The 16,251-nt window shown below is 50.5% G+C and overlaps 1 protein-coding gene across 1 annotated transcript in view; it reads right to left on the reverse strand.

The window, feature by feature from the left end:
• Positions 1 to 963: 963 nt before the first annotated feature.
• The window catches only part of LOC117015781 (uncharacterized), a 153,680-nt gene continuing 138,392 nt past the window's right edge, over positions 964 to 16,251 (reverse strand). Inside the window, exons 6-7 of the mRNA XM_033094550.1 lie at positions 7,399 to 7,510; positions 964 to 1,426 (exon numbers count right to left, since the gene is read on the reverse strand). Of these exons, the coding sequence (XP_032950441.1) occupies positions 7,470 to 7,510 (41 nt within the window). The 3' untranslated portion in view covers positions 964 to 1,426; positions 7,399 to 7,469. The remainder of the gene's footprint in view (positions 1,427 to 7,398; positions 7,511 to 16,251) is intronic.

Consider the following 16,251-nt stretch of genomic DNA (forward strand, 5'->3'; position numbering starts at 1 on the left):
GCCTCCGTAGGGCTGCAGGCCCAGCCCTAGCCCTCAGGAGCTGGATGGAGCCCATTTCACTTCTTTAGGTTATTCTATTTGCCTCCTGCCTTTTTCCAAAAGTTGCTTGAGGCAGCTAGATCCAGTGATCATGACTCGTATTATCTATCCACGAGTGAGAAAAGAAACAAACACACAGCTTTATGGGTAGGGATTCAAAGTCGTTCCTCACAAGGAAACTCACGTGGGCCATGAGGTAAGAGCAGTGGGAAGGCAGAGGTATATTCCAGAGAAGACTCATTAATTGGTAGGAATTCTAGTCACTGCAAGCAATGGAAACCCAACCCAAAGTGAGTTTTGAAAGACAGAAGGAAAGAAAAATGTATTGGCTTATGTAACGAAGACGTTCAGAGCTATGTCAGCTTCAGGCACGGCTGGATCCAGGAGCACCCGTGATGCTTGTGGGACCGGGGCTGCCTCTACCTCTCAGCTCTGCTTTGCCCCATGTTGGCGGTATTCGCAGGCAGTCTTTGCTCTCATGGAGACACAGTGGCCACAGCTTCTCCAGGCTGACATCCCACTCATTCAGCCACCCCAAGGCAGTAACTTCTTCTCTGCTGTTCTGCAGAATGGAGTTCTGTTGGCGTTGACTGGATCACGTGCACATCCCCAGTCAATGCAGCCAGGAACCTGGGAAGTCTGAACGGCCAGGACTGGCCCGGGAGTCTACCCGTGGGGGTGGGGTCAGCTCATCCGATCGATGTGGACCAAGGGGGTGGTGACCCCCGGGGAAAATCAGGGTCTATTCTCTAAAACAAGTGGAACGGGCACTGGGTGGTTCCAGAGCACTGCAAATGCAGCATCTTCCACAGTTCACCCACTGGATCTAACAAGGACCTGTTTTGAGCCTGGCGTCAAGCCCAGAAAAGAATCTGGCACCTTTCTGCCCTCAGGGAGGAGGGGAAGATAAAAATAAGTGTAATTCAAAGCTCTGTGTGATATGTCCTGGGAAAAAGAAACAAACAAAAGGCTACAGACATTAGAGGCAAGGCCTTTAAACTCATCCCTAAGGTGGGGTGAGAAAGGGCACTCCACTGCCAGGAACGGCTTGAGCCAGGCTAAGGAGGTGGGAAGGGACAGGGTGTGGCTGAGGAACGGAGGGTCATCTGCTCGGTTGGCTACGTGGCGGACGAGGCTGCAGGGCTCAGGTAAAGGGTGCAGGGCCGGGCTAAGCCAGCCAAGGGGTCACCGATGGTTCTAGAGCACAGACAGGATCTGGTTGTGCTTTCTGAAGATGAACTCGACGGGTGTGGAAGAAGAATGGCTGGGACAGGGCGAGGCTGGCAGGGCTATTAGGCAGCTGTCACGATTGTCCTGGACAGGTCCTGGGCATCCGAACCAGGACAAAGCGGTGGGGAGGTGGCAGGTGGCAGCTTTCCTTGTTCACCTGCCTCTAAAACACCTTACTTAGTACACCTTGAGCTGAGCACAGCATCTGCCCCCCAGATCTGCTCCTTCCCCCATGTCCTCCTTCCAAAAAGTGGCCCCACCAGTCTCCCAGTGATTCACCCAGAAACCCCAGAAGTGTCCTAGACTCCTGTCTTTCCCCACGACCTCCATTGCACACTCAGCAGACAACACTGGCTCCCACTTTCCAAATACACCCTGAGTGCCACTTCTCACCACCTCCACGCCCACCACTCTGAGCCAGGTCCCCCTCCCTGGTCCCCTATGTCCACCCTCGCTCTCCGCATCCCGGCGTATTCTCCCCAGAGCAGACAGCAGGATCCTCTAAACAGCTAATGTCTCTTTTGGGCCATGAATTTAAAAGGCGGTTCCTGCATGTGCTGCTCAGAGCCCTCGTGGGTCTTCACCACATCTAGAAGGAAGTCCGCAATCCTGCGCTGGAGGCCCTGCAGATCTGGACCGTGACCCCGCTGTCCTCTGCTCCCCTACTCTCCCATCGCTCACTCAGCTCCAGCCACACTGGTCTCTACCGGCTCCGAACAGGCCAAGCCATTCCCTACACCAGGCCTTTGCATTGTCCCTAGGGCACAAGGCACACAGGTGCTCCATAAATGCGTGTTGAATGGCGGCCTAGGAGACAGAGGCCTGAACCCTGGCAGCAGCGTGAAGAGAGGGTGGGGGCCTGTGGGCGGATACCAAGGTTACCCAGTTATGCTGAACAAAGCCCCCAGCCCCTGCGAGTCCCCGAGGAAGGGCCATGGTCACCCCAGCCCCACCCCGCTCACCGGCTGAGCAGCCCTGGCGCCTGCAGCCTGCCCCCAGCCAGAACTGGTAGTCAGGAGCAAAGGAGGAAGGAAGTGCGAGCACAGAGGAGGCCTGTTCTTCGCCTGGGCGTGATTCCCCATCTCAGCTCCTGGCCTGCCTTGGGAAGTCAGGGACCATAGGGTGCAGAGGGGAGCCCAGAGCTGATGCCCAGGTGGCACAAGGACCGTGGGAGGTCACCTCTGAGACCTAAGCCTCTCCTTTCAGTCTTTCTTAGAAAGACTGAAAGATCACAAAGCCGCCTCCTTGACAAGCATGTTAGATTTGACCAGTATTTGCCCAATAGCTCCTTATGCCACTGGGGGGACATTTCTGTCAGAGCTGCCAATGGGACTTGTCCCCCACCAGAGGGTTCTGTTTGCTGTTGACAGTGGGGGTGGTCAGGCCCCACAACTGGGGAATGTCCCGAGAGCAGAGACTGCTAAAGCCTCTGGATAAGTCATGGCCAGGTGGGGAAACTGAGTCACTGAGCCCTCATAGGGGCATGAAACTGCCAACACATAGCGCCTGCCAGAGCCAACTTGCCTTTCACCATGGCGACTGAGAACAGGAGACATTGGCCCCACGAAGGCTAAGCAGATCCGGAAGTGAAGAACAGCGTGCAGTAAAGGGAGTGGGGACCTCTCTTTCCTCGTGACTGACTGGGCTTTGGTGCTTCCAGTCGCCCAGCTCCAAGTCTTTGCCCCAGGTAACAATGTAGTTAACACTCAGACCCTCTTACTACGTGTCGGGCCATGTTCTCCCATTTTATACGTGTTACCTGCTTTCATTCATTCAACGACAATTCACTGAGCACTGACCATGTGCAGCACATGTGAGAAAACATTAGTAGTGAGAAAACGCCCCAAACATCCTGCTTTCGTGTACGTGACACACTAGTGCTACAGCAAATAGCTATACCGTAGTGTGCTAGAAGGTGGTGTTTTGGAGAAAGATAAAGAAGAGGGGGAATCGTATCATGGGAAGAATTATCAGTGACATAACATAATTTAGAGGTGAGTATCATCATTATGCCCATTTTGCAGATGAAGAAACCGGGGCACAGAGAGCCTATATGGCTTGCTCAAGGTCACACAGCTGTGAAGTGGCAGAGATGGGGTTTGAATCCAAGCCCTCTGGTTCCAGAGTCCTGATTCCTGAGAGGAAGAGGATGGCAGGTCCCCTGCCTTTAGCACAGCCTCCAGCCCACCACAGCCATGGGATAGCAAGGGACTTGGGGAGCGGCAGGCAGCCCAGGTGAGGAGGATGAGAGCTGGATTTGGCCCTGGACCAGCTCCCCAAATTCCAGCCTTGGAAATCTTTTCTCCTCCCCAGGCCTCAGTTTCCATCTCTGCAAAATGGAGAGCTGCAATTAATTCCTGCCTGGAGTGGGGGCACCCTGAGGTCTGGCTGTCGAACTGCTTCATGGTAACCCCCAACAGCTGTCATGTTTGCCCTGCAATCCACTCTCCAGCAGCAGCCAGAGACATCTCCATAAAACACAGCCAGACCTTGTCGCTCCCCGATACAAACCCTCCAACGACTCCATCTCACTGCGTACAAAGTTCCAACTCCACACCTGGCCTGTGGGTGGCCCCTGAAACCCTCTGCCCACGCTCCCTGTACTGCAGTCACCCTGGCCTCCTGGCTATCCTTGCACATCCATCCGCCAGCTCAGTCCTGCCTCCAGCTGTTGTGCTTGCCATCGCTTCTGCCTGAAATCCCCTTTCCTCTTATATGGGCAACACATGGGACCCACTCCTCACCCCCTGCTGTCCCCTTGGTGTCGAGATGCTCCATAGGCAGAACCAGATGGAGACAGAGACACATGCAGAGGAGGGCAGATTCACTGCACACACTGGAGCACGCAACCCAAGGTACACAGAGTCGGAGAAACACATGGAGCAGACACACAGCCACGGAGACACCACACACACCCCTGCAGCATCTCACACACACACATGCACACACACACACACTCCAGCATCACACACACATGCACACGCACACACACAGACACACACACACTCCAGCATCACACACACATGCACACACACACACAGACACACACACACTCCAGCATCACACACACATGCACACACACACACAGACACACACACACACTCCAGCATCACATGCACATGCACACACACACACACACATACACTCCAGCATCACACACACACACACACACACACACCTCCCTCAGGCACCCGGAACAGCCCTGCGCCAAGTGTCCTGGGACAGGGACGCCCGCAGCCAGCCAAGGCGGGAAGTGTCCTGGAGAACAATGCCTCCCCTCCCTACCACCTGCGCAGACACAAGGAGCCATTGTCAGCTTGGCACTCGCCACAGGGCAGCCTCTCAACAGGCACTCCTGGCGGCTGTGCAAGCGTGTGGGGGCGGAAGGCTGGCGGCTCCCCAGGCCCACCTGCTCCCACCCCCTCATCCCAGGACCCTCCCTCCTCCACAGCTTCCTGCCTGGTCCTGTAGACCGCGAGGGGGCTTAACTCCCTGGCCCACCTTCCTTCCCTAACCCTCAGGGCTGATTAACTCTCCTAATGGGGCAGTTAGGATTACAAGGGGCAGGGTTTGGTGGTGAGAAACGTGGAACATAGATCCAAATACACATGCTGTGTGATCTTGGGCAAGTCATTTCACCTCTCTGAGCCTCAATGACCACATCTGTAAAATGGGCTCATGCTACCAACTATCTCACAGGATTGGTAGGATGATTAACTGAGTCAGAACACACAAAATGCTGAGGCAGTAGGTGCAACCCTGAGATCCAGAAGGCCTGGGCTCTAATGCCAGCCGTGCTGCTTCCTTGCCACAAGGCCTTGGGCAATGATATCCCCGCTTTGCACCTTGGTTTTCTCACTGTGCAAGTGGAGATGACCCTTGTCCCTCCCTCTGAGAGGTGTCCGTTCTGTGAAACCCTTACACACAGCTCAGGGTGGGTCTGGCACACAGTAGGCACTCAATGCTGTCCATGACCGTAATCTTACGCGGACTGGGGCTTGTTTATTCATTTATCTCTTCTTTGCATTCACCTGACCAATGTTTTCTGTGTACCTACTACGTGCTGTGACTGGTGTTGAACATGTCACCCTGAAGTGGCCCTGTCCCCAAGGCCACAGTGGGCCCCTGATTGATGTTTGTTGACAGACTCAACGAGAGAAGGGGATTCAGTGACATCCTCGCTTCCGAGTACCCCAAGGACATCGGCTAGGAGTGGTCAGGGGGCCTGGGCCAGCCTCTTCGGAGCTTGTGACATCCTGCCACGGCCTTTTGTCTGTAAAGGGGCAATGGGCCGCTGATCCCTGCTCCATTAGCAAAGCTGTGGTGAGGACAGAGCAGGGCGGAAAGAGGGAAAGAGGGAGCAATAACGACACAGGGCCACCCTGCCAGGGGCAGCCCGAGCTTTCTAGGACCCGCGCCTCCTCCTCCTCAGGTCTCTGCTCAAACGGAACCTCGCCGGGCAGCGGCGCCCCCTCCTAAGCTCCACTGCCACACCCTGACTACTCTCATCAGAAAACTCAGCCCCACTGACTTCAGGTGATGCATTCAGTGGCTTGTCCAGTTGATTATCTCCTCCAAAACCGGGGTTTCTCCATCGTGGCTCTACCAACACTCAGGGCCGGGTCATTCTCTGTTGTGAAGAACCACTGGCCTGTGCACTGTAGGATGAGGTTAGCGGCAGTCCTGGCCTCTGCCCACTGGATGACAGTAGCTTCCCCTCCCCCACCCAGCTGTGACACCACAAATGCCTCCACACATTGCCAAGTGTCCCTGGGGGACAAAATAGTACCCAGCTGGGAACAGCTGGCTGAGATAATGAGCTCAAGGAGAATAGGGGTTTTTATCTGCTTGGTTTCCTGCTGTAGGCCCCAGTGTATACAATAAGGATTCAGGGCATACTTGTCAAATGAATCTTGAACAGATGAATCCCATGACACACGCTGTTTTCCTTTCCCGGACTGCCCTTCCATCCCTTTGTCTGGTGAGCTCCTACCCATGCTTCAAGACCTTGGTTGGCAACGTGGAAGAGGAAAGGGGGCTGAGCAGAGATGGAGGTGAAGAGGAGAGTACCTACTGCGTGTCCCTCTGAAAGGGCACCCATGACCCGCTCCAGCCTCCTATGTCCTGCAGGAATGTGGGTCAGTATAGCCAGATCTTCCCATTTTTCAAGAGGAGCCAGAGAAATGAATTTTATGTGAGATCTGGTATTTCAAATATTGGCAACTGATTCACATTTTTAAAAAATACGTCAAGGGCCAAACCAAACAAATCCCTGGCCTGGATCTGGCCTACGGGCGGCCGTTTGGCCAGGCCTGCTCTAGGGGCTTTGCTGGGTACGGTCACCTTTGAGTATGATAAAGTGTGAGAAGACAGTTCTTCCTGGTGTCTCACTTGCATCCCCCCTCTGTAGCAGTGTGGGACGGGTCCTCATATAGCTGAGGCAGCTCTGATGGGCAGAGGCAAGCCCCCCAGCTCTAGGTAAGGCCACAGGCAACTGCCCAGCCCACCCGACGCTGGCTGTAGGCCCAGCTCAGGCCAGAGACAGGGTGGAGGTCTCATCCCTACACTGTCAAAGGCATTTGTGGCTCCAAAATTCCCACATCAGGCCCAGGGGAGACCAACCCGCAGGCCAGGGCTGTTTACCCCAGATGGCTTGGCCTCTTTAAGAAGTGAAAACAGGGAAACCAAGGCAGGGCTGGGCCTCGTGGCCCCTTGGGCAGGCTCAGAGGAGCCAGGAGGCAGACTCCTCTGGAAAGTCCCTCTTCAGAGCGGGTTGGGCGCCAGGGAAAGTGGACACCAGGGTCTCCCAGCCTCTGAGGCTCCAGCCACATCCAGCAGCTCTTCAAGCCCCTGTCCTTCCTGGGACAGAACTTTGCAGAAACTGAAGTTGAAAAAGCCCCTCTCTGGGAACCCAAGGCCCCCTTGATGAGCACCGTGGGACTGCAAGACAGGGGTGTGAACCCTGGTCCCAAAGTCCGACGCTGGCTGGAGACCCTTGAAGCCAGAGCCAGGTCCCCCGCTGCCCAGGGCCCTCTCCAGGGCCCCACGAGCCATTTCCCTCAGCCAGACCCTAAACCAGCCAGGCGCCGCTCCCATCATCCAGGAGGCAGAGAGTCCCGCAGACCTCACCTTGCTGTGTGAGCTGAGGCAGGTCACCTGGGCTCTCCAGCCTGGGTTCTGCATCCGTTGAAGGCAGGCTTCTATTGTAGGGAGTCAATGAGCACGTGGCATGTGGTTGGCGCTGAAAGGGAGAAAAGATAGTAACATTCAGTGAGCAAGTACTCGGTGCTGATACTGAACACTCTGCACTCTTCATCCTCACCGTATAATCCTGCACTTGGTCACTCAACAAACATTTGGTGAATACCTACTATGTGCCAGGCTCTGAAGATTTAATGGAGCATAACACAGAACTGAACTCTGCCCCATTGGAGCTTATAGTCTAGAGGGTGGGGAGTAAAAAACTCCCAAAATTATCATGTCAAGTGGTGAGGAAAAAACTAATGCAGGGACAAAGAATAATAGGAGCAATTTAAAAGAGGAGGTCAGAGCAGGGGCATTTAAACAGAGAGCTGAATAGGGGAAGGAGGGGTATCTGGGGGAAGAATGTTGCAGGCAGAGGAAAGAGCAAGTGCAAAGTTCCCGAGGCAGAGGAGAGAATAAAAGAAGGTGAGATTATAAGGGGAACAGAGGGCAGATCACCTACGGCCTGGTAGGTGATCTGGTTTTTCTGCCAAGTGAGGTGGAGCCATGTGAGGATTTTGAGTAGAAGCAGGTCATGACCTGATTTCCTACTACTATCCCCATCTTAGAGATGAGAAACTGAGGATCAGAGAGGTGAAGTCACTTGCCCAAAGTCACACAGCCATTGAACAGCAGAGGTGGAATTTGAACCCGTATCTGTGGGACTCCCAAGGCCAGAATCTTTTTAATCCCTCGGCTGCCTCTGGTTCTGGCATGAGTCAGGAGGCTGGATTAGGTGCAGAGAGAGAGGACCTCTCAGAGCTGCCCTTTGCAGCCTCCTGCCTCTGCCTGACACACCACCTTTTCCCCACTCATGCCTTCTCCCTCGCCCTCAGCCATCCTACAGCTGCCCCAGGCCTGGGTGAGCACCTAATGTTTAAGACCCTCTGCTCCCATGTGTATTGGATTTGCACTGATGGACAAAAGGGAGAGGTAATTCAAAAGGACCCCGGCACTAACGCAGGATGACAGGCAAGGGCCTGGAGCCTCTGGGGCAGCTGTGGCTCTGCCTCTAATATGCAGAATGGCCAGGGCAAGTCCCTGATCTCTAAAGCCATGCTTGCTTCAAGGATAATCACTTTCTTTTTCTTGTAAAAGGAAGAGAAATTGTCAGTCCTTCGGTTTCACTCTGAGCTTGTCAATGTCTTTCCAGTAACTGAAGATGAGGGGTGGGCCACAGGAGGCTGTCTGTGGAGGCACTGGGGACTGTGGTTTATGCCACCTGGCCTCTCTAGCACCACCACCCTCTCCACACCCCTCCCGCCTCCTCCAATAATTGCGGTATTTGGTTTCCCTTTGACACCAAATGTGAAACTCTCCTGGAGGTAATGCAGAAGGGAATCGGTGTCAGTCTCTGAACTGTGGCTGAATAAAGGCATTCATAGGCGCCCGCTTGCAGGGTGGTGTACTTCTGGTGCTAAAAGCAGAATTGCTTTTCAGTAAATGTGATTACTCAAAAGGAAGTTGTCACCACCACTGCCATCTCCAGCCTCTTTCAACTGTCACACTCTCTGTCAGGCCCAAGGTGGGAGGGGGTTCTCTCTGTGGCTCCCCATGATCCCACCAAACCCCTGGGGGAAGCTCTGGCTGTCTCCGCTGACCCTGGCCCGCTGAAGCTGCAGTTCAGATACCCACAGCCTGCCGAGGCACCGTATCTCAAGGTACCTGCTGTCTGCTGAGTCAGCATTTAGGTCTCCATGCTTGAGTGGTCTTGGCTGGGCCAAGCTGAAGCTGCGGGCGGGGCCGGGGGCACAAGGCAGAGCTGTCAGTGAACTGTGTTTTCAAGAACTGTTGTCTATTTTGGCAACGCGTCTCTCTTAATCCCTGTTTGCTCTTCTCTAAAATGGGAGGGGGGACAATGATACCCCAATGTAAAGAGCTAAGCCTAGTAATTGGCCATAGTACATGCTTCATAAATGGTAAGGTTATTATTAATAGTGAAAATGACACTGGATTTGAATCAGACAGACCAGCACTCGGATCTCAGCTCCACCATTCCCTGATTGCATGACATTGGACAAGTCCATTCAGCTCTCTGGGCCTGAGTTTTCTCCTGTAGAAAGTAGGGAGAATAATGATACCTATGGTGTGATTGCTGGAGCATGTAAATCACCAGGCACACAGTAGGTGTGCAGTAAGCATGGGTTCCATTCCCTCTCTTTCCCGCCTTAGAGAGGCTGGTGCCTGGGTTGTTGATCCACCTGAGCAACCCAGCCCCCAGGCAATGGCTGTGTTCTTCCCTCACTGAGAAACTTCCATGACAGCACACGCCAGAGTCCAGAGTGCAGACCAGACCCACCCAGGCCAACCTCAATGCAACCCCTTCAGGACACACTCCCCAGTGAGACAGGCCTCAAACCACAGGATGGCCGGCCACAATCCCAGCCTAGAGCCCTCAGAGGACACCCTGAGGTCCCTTGCTCCACCTGCCACTGAGAAGCAACAATTCCGTGAGTGAGCACCGTGTGTTTCAGGGATCATCTCAGTGAGTCTCCATGGCAACCTCTACATAGGTCGTCTCATTGCTCAGCCACTTGCAGGTGTGGAAACTGAGGCTCGGGGAGGTGAGAGGGCTGGTAGGCTGAGATTTGAACCCAGGCCGCCCCGCTGTCAAGCCACACACATAACCACCACACTATGTCTGATGGTTGAGATTCTGGTGGTGCCTCCACGGCACCAAAGGTACAATTATATTCAGACATGTCTGGGTATAAAAACAAAAATTGTATTTGTGTTCCTTATTAAATTGTTGATTTTGAGATCATTGTAGATTCACAAACAGTTGGAAGAAATAAACAGAGCGATCCCATGTACCCTCTCCCCAGTTTACCCTAGGGACACCATCTTGCAAAACTATCGTACAATGTCCCAACCAGGATGTCACAATGACATGGATACAGCCAAGATACAGGACATTTCTGTCACCACCAGGACCCCTTAGGTTGCCCTTTTCCACCCCCAACTCTGTCCCTGCCCCCAGCAACCACTAATCTATTCTCCATTTCTATCATTGTGTGAGTTCAGGAATGTTACACAAATGCAATTGCATGGCATGGAACCCTTTGGGATTGACTTGTTTTACTCAGCACAATTCCCTAAAGATTCATCCAAATTGTTGTGTGTATCAATATCTGGTTCCTTTGTATTGCTGAGTACTATTCTACAGTATGGCTGGCCACAGCTTCCTTATTCGCTATGGAAAGGCATCGGGGGTGCTTCCAGCTTTTGCCTGTTACGAATAAAACTCCTATGCACACTTGTGTACAGGTTCTTGCGTGAACATAAGTTTCCATGTCTATGTCCAGGAGTGTAATTTCTGGGTCATATGGGAGTTTTTAAGAAATTGCCTAACTGTTTTCCAGAACACTGTACCATTTTACATTCCCACTAGGAATGTATGAGTGATCCAGCTTCTGTGGTCCTTGCCAGCATTTGGTGTTCTCATCATTGTTTTGTTTTAGTCATTCTGATAGGTATACAGTAATAGCTCATTGTGGTTTTAATTTGCTTTTCCCTAATGCTAATGACACTGAATCTTTTTTCATGTGCTTATTAGCATCTGTGCGTCCTCTTCAGTGAAACATCTGCTCTTGCCTTTTGCTCGTTTTCTAATTGGAATTTTTTTTTTTTTTTGCTGAGTTTTGAGAGTTCTTGATACATTCTACACACTAGCCCTTTGTCAGATACCTTGTTTGCAGATCTTTTCTCCCAGTCTGTGGCTTGTCTTTTCATCCTCTTAAAGCACCTTTCACAAAGCAAATTTTAATTTTGATGAAGCACAATTTATCAATGTTTTCCCTTTATGAATCATACTTTTGGTGTTCAAGTCTAATAGTTCTTTGCCTAGCCTTAGATCCCAAAGATTGATTTTCCTTTAAACATAAAACATTTCCATAATCCATAAATGTTTTATAATTTTATGTGTTACGTTTAAGTCTATGATTCATTTTGAGTTAATTTTTATATAAGATGTGAGGTTTCAGTCAAGGTTTTTTGTTGTTGTTGTTGATTTTTTTTCTTTTCTTTTTGGCCTATGGATGTCTGATTGCCCCAGGATGGTTTACTGAAAACATTACCCTTCTTCCATTGAATTTCTTTTCACTTTGTCAAAAATCAGCTGGGCATATTTGTGTGGGTCTCTTTCTGGGTTCTCCATTCTAGTCCATTGATTCTACGTCTATCTTTCTGCCAATAGTTGATTAACCTTAACCAAGTAAGCCTTAATATTGGTAGAATGATTCTTCTCAGTTTGTAGAAAATTGTACGTCATATTTTAATTCATTAATAAACGAGTGGCAAAGCTCTGTTCCCCAACTTATTCGTTTAAAAAGAGAATACTGAAGCAGAGAAGGCGAAGGGGCCGTCACAAAGTCACGCTTCTCCTCTAAAGTGTAAAGTTGAAGATAAGTAGCTGTCCAGCCAGGTGACTACATTTCCCAAATGCCTTTGCATCTGGGTGGTACCATATGACTAGTGTGGGCCAATGGAAAGTGAGGGGAAATGTATACAGGTGTTATCAGTCTAGGCGGATGGGTTCCTTCTCCGCCATCTCTCCTCTCTCTGGCTGGATGTTGAGTCCCAAGGTGACCTTGGAAGCTACCAGGTGAAGATGGCAGAGCCCCCACCTGACTAGTCAGGATACCTGAGTGACTACATGATGCAAAGCTCCTTCTCCCTGTGGCCGTCCCAATGACCAAAAATGTCTGCATTTATCAATGACATGTTGTAACACTATTAAATTTTAAAAGTTAAAACACAAAATATAATTTATAAAATACCTATCCATTTACAACTGAAACCATTTCATATACCCCTGCTATTATTCACAATTTGGGAAATATATAGTCTAAACAACTGTGTTAGATGTTAGTCCACCCTCCTCCTTCTATAACTAGAAAAACAGAGGCCCAGAGAGGGAAGGGATTTGCCCAAGGTCACACATTAAATCCAGGGCTGAACCCAAGTAATTCCACTAGTTAAATATAACTTAGTTTCATGAACCTTTGATTCCTTCTTTTAAAGGATAGACAAGTCTGAGCGTGTGTCACCCGAGACTCCAAGTGCATGATTATAAAGACAAATCATAATTAATAATTCCCTATGAGGCAGGTCAGAGAGCTTCCGGGGCAGGGTGGCGCCTCTGAGCGCTGTTTTTGGAGAGAAGTAATTTTAAGACTTCCCGCCTTTCATGGGGGGTGGGGAAATCATTTAAAATAAGCCTAATAAACGTGGCTCATGCAGCTGTAGCCCATGGAATGAAGTTCTCATCTCCAGAAGCCACTCAGCCTTTATGAGTGGGGTTTGTCTGTGTGCTGAGGTTAAAGGAAAAAAAGACTAGGAGGGATTTATGGAGAAAAATAACACCAACAACACTAATTCCTGGTGGAACTGAGTGGGTCAGTTCTTTGTGGTTGTTGAGCTGAGTGGGTCAAAAGGCATCAGAAAAAGCAACTTTGGAGGAGGGAGGAGGGCAGTGACCAAGGGTCCCGGTGTCAGACTCACAGACCCCAGGGCAAGCCTGTTTTGCCACAAACAGCTGCCAGTCCCCAGCCACTAACTTTGCCACTCTTGCCTCAGTTTACCCATCTATGAAATGGGGATCATAACAGTACCTACCACCTCTTTGAGACTAACATCTCCAAAAAAGCACTCTCTCCAGAAGCTCTGGAACCCACGCAGGTAGGGACTTCTGTGCCTTGGCCACCGTGCCCTGCATCACACCCCATCATGCCAGCTCCACTGTGGACCACAGGAGCCTCCGAGCCCAGCTTGACAGGTTAAGCCTCAAAGTTAAGTTGCAGCAAACTTAAGTTTCTGACTTGCCAGCAACTCCCCACCCTGGGCTATAGAGGGGCCAAGTGAAGGAGAGAGAACAAAGGCTTTTGTTTGCCCAGCCTCAGATGAGGGTGAGAAACAGTGCCTCCTGCTCAATCCTGTGGAAGCACCCAGAGCTATCTGCTCAGGCTTAAAGCCAGAGGAGGCAAGTCAGAACAGCCAAGTGGGAGACCCAGAGCCCAGGGGTGGGAAGTGATGCTGAGAGAATCGTCTATCCATCCACCCATCACCCATCCATCCATCCACCCATTCACACATCCAACCCAACAATCCATTCATCACCCATTTATCCATCCATCCATCCCTCCATCCATCCATCCATCACCCATCCATCAATTCCACAAGCACATACTCAGCATTATGGGGGGCCAGGCCCTGAATTGGATATGGGGAAACAGCTGTGAATAAAGTCCCTGCCCTCAAGGAGCTGGTGTTCTAGGCAGGGAGATGGAAAACAAACAACTATATGAATATTTAATATAATGACAGACTGTGAAGTGCTGGGTAGAAAAATAAATCAAGATAGGAAGAGTGAATGCAGGGCTACTGCCTGTCAATGGACGGGTTAAGGAAGGGAAGAAATAAGTGAGGGGCCAGATCTGGTGGGGGAAGAGGAAGTGCAAAGGCCCTGGGGCAGGACTGAGATTGGCATGTTGGAGCAACAGCCTAGAGACCAGTCAAGCCATCATGAAGGGAGGGAAAAGGGAGGAGGATAATCCGAGGGTAAAGCTGGAGGGCCCTGGGCACAGGGAGACCCAGCTCCAGTTCTGGTTCTGTACAGTCAGGAAATGGTGTCTTTCCTTCTCCAGATGTCGGATTTTTCTTCTATATAATGAAGGCCTAGGTGGGAATGTCCTTTCCCATCTGGGTCTCTGTCATTTAAAGAAGATGGCTTTGCTCTTGCCTTGGGATCGAGAAGAGCAGGGTCTAGACTGCAAGGGTGAAAAACATAGGTTCTGGAGTCAAGGTATTTAATCTCTATGAGCCTCAGTGTTCTCAGCCATAAAACGGGAATCATAATACCCCCTCACAGGGCTCGTACCAAGAGTTGATTGGAGGCTGCAGGGAAAGTGTCTATTCCGGGCACCTTCCCTGGCCACTGTTATGTTATAATTAGGTACAACTGTAGATTCTGCTGACCTCCGACTCAGAGGTAAAGAGTGTGAAGCCGCCAGATGCACCCCTGTGGTACTGCTGGCCTTGGCTGGCAGAAGCCTGGAGGCTGGGTCTCCAGTGCTTGGTTCCCATCATGAGATTTCTGGAAAGGCGCATAGATAGAGCCCTTTGAGCAGCTCAGAGGCCTCCAACCTGGACAGGCAGCTCAGCACCAGCACAGAGCTCCTCGTGGGCAGACAGCAGAGGTTCCCACCTGGCTCCACCATCTCCAGTGCTCTGGCCTGGGGCTGCCCTTTCCCCTCCATGGGCCTCAGTTTCCAAGTCAGAAGCATTGTTTGGGTTCTCAGCTGACCTCATCAGATCCAGTCCTACCTCAGGGCCTTTGCACTTGATGAGTTGGCCACACCTGGTATGGTCTTTCCAAAGGCAACTCCTTCAGGACTCAGCTCAAATGTCACTTCAGAGAGGCCATCTCTGAGCACCCAATCCAATATAACTCTATGTCCCCATTCATTCTTTGTCTCCACACACCTTTACTTATCTTCAGAACACTCCTTAACACTCTAAATTATCTGCTCATCTCTGTGTACTTCTTGATTGTCTGACTTCTGCATGATTATGTCAGCTTCACAAAGCTAGAGACTGCTTATTTTATCCACTATATCTCCAGCACCTAGCACATAGCAGGTGCTCAGTAAAGATTTGATGAAGGAATAATGGGGACTTAGTGATTCCTTTATTTTTCTTTTAAAAGTTTTCCCACTTAAAAATTAATTTTAATTATGTCATTAACACATTATTATACTCTTTAAAATTTTCTTTACTGTTACAGCTTATACTTAAAATTCCCTTCGACCTCCATCCTGGATACTTCCGAAGGTGTCATGTCTCAGGTTCGGCTTGTATCCTTCCGGAGTTATTTCTGTTCACTTAAACACATAGAAATGCATATGTGTACCATTGTTGTTGATTGTGTGTGTGTGTGTGTGTGTTTATATAAATGGTGGATCAGATAGAACTCAGAGCTGTAAGCGACATAAACGTCTCAGAATAATTTGAATAATTACATTGTCCACTTAGCTAGGCTGCGGTGCCCAGTTGCGTGGTCAAACACTAAACGTTGCTGTGAAGGTATTCTGTAGATGTGGTCAACATCTACACTCAGTTGACTTTCAGGGAAGGAAATTATTCTTGATAATGTGCATGGGACTCATTCAATCAGGTGAAGGCCTTGAGAGGCAAACCTGAGGCTTCCTGGAGAAGAAGTAATTCTGCCTCAAGAGTGTAACAGAAATCCTGCCTGAGTTTGCAGCCTGCTGGCCTGCCCTACGAATTTCAGACTGGCCAACCCTCCACAACGGCATGAGTCAATTCCTAAAAATATGTAAATATATAAATACATGTATGAGTATCTGACTGATTTTGTTTCCCAAATGAAATGAAATGAAAAAGATGGAACGTACCAAGGACTGATGAGAAGCGGAGCATCTGGAGGGAACTCGAACACGTGACCGGTAGGAAGGCAACATGGTGCAAGCCCTTTGGGAAGATGGCGATTTCTAACAGGGAGACGTGCACTTCCCGTGTGACCCAGCAACGGGTGTATATACGCAACAGTTATACAGACAGACGTTCGCCGAAAGACGTGGACAAAAACGTTCACAGGAGCCCTACTCATTAATAGCCCCTAACTAGGAAGTACCCACAGGCTCATCAGTAGGAGAGGAGATGAATGAACCGAGTCACATTCCGACGGTGGAATACGGCCCAGCGATAAGGATGAATGAC

This window comes from Rhinolophus ferrumequinum, chromosome 23 (assembly GCF_004115265.2).
Source record: "Rhinolophus ferrumequinum isolate MPI-CBG mRhiFer1 chromosome 23, mRhiFer1_v1.p, whole genome shotgun sequence".
In the NCBI taxonomy this organism is placed as follows: Eukaryota; Metazoa; Chordata; class Mammalia; order Chiroptera; family Rhinolophidae; genus Rhinolophus; species Rhinolophus ferrumequinum.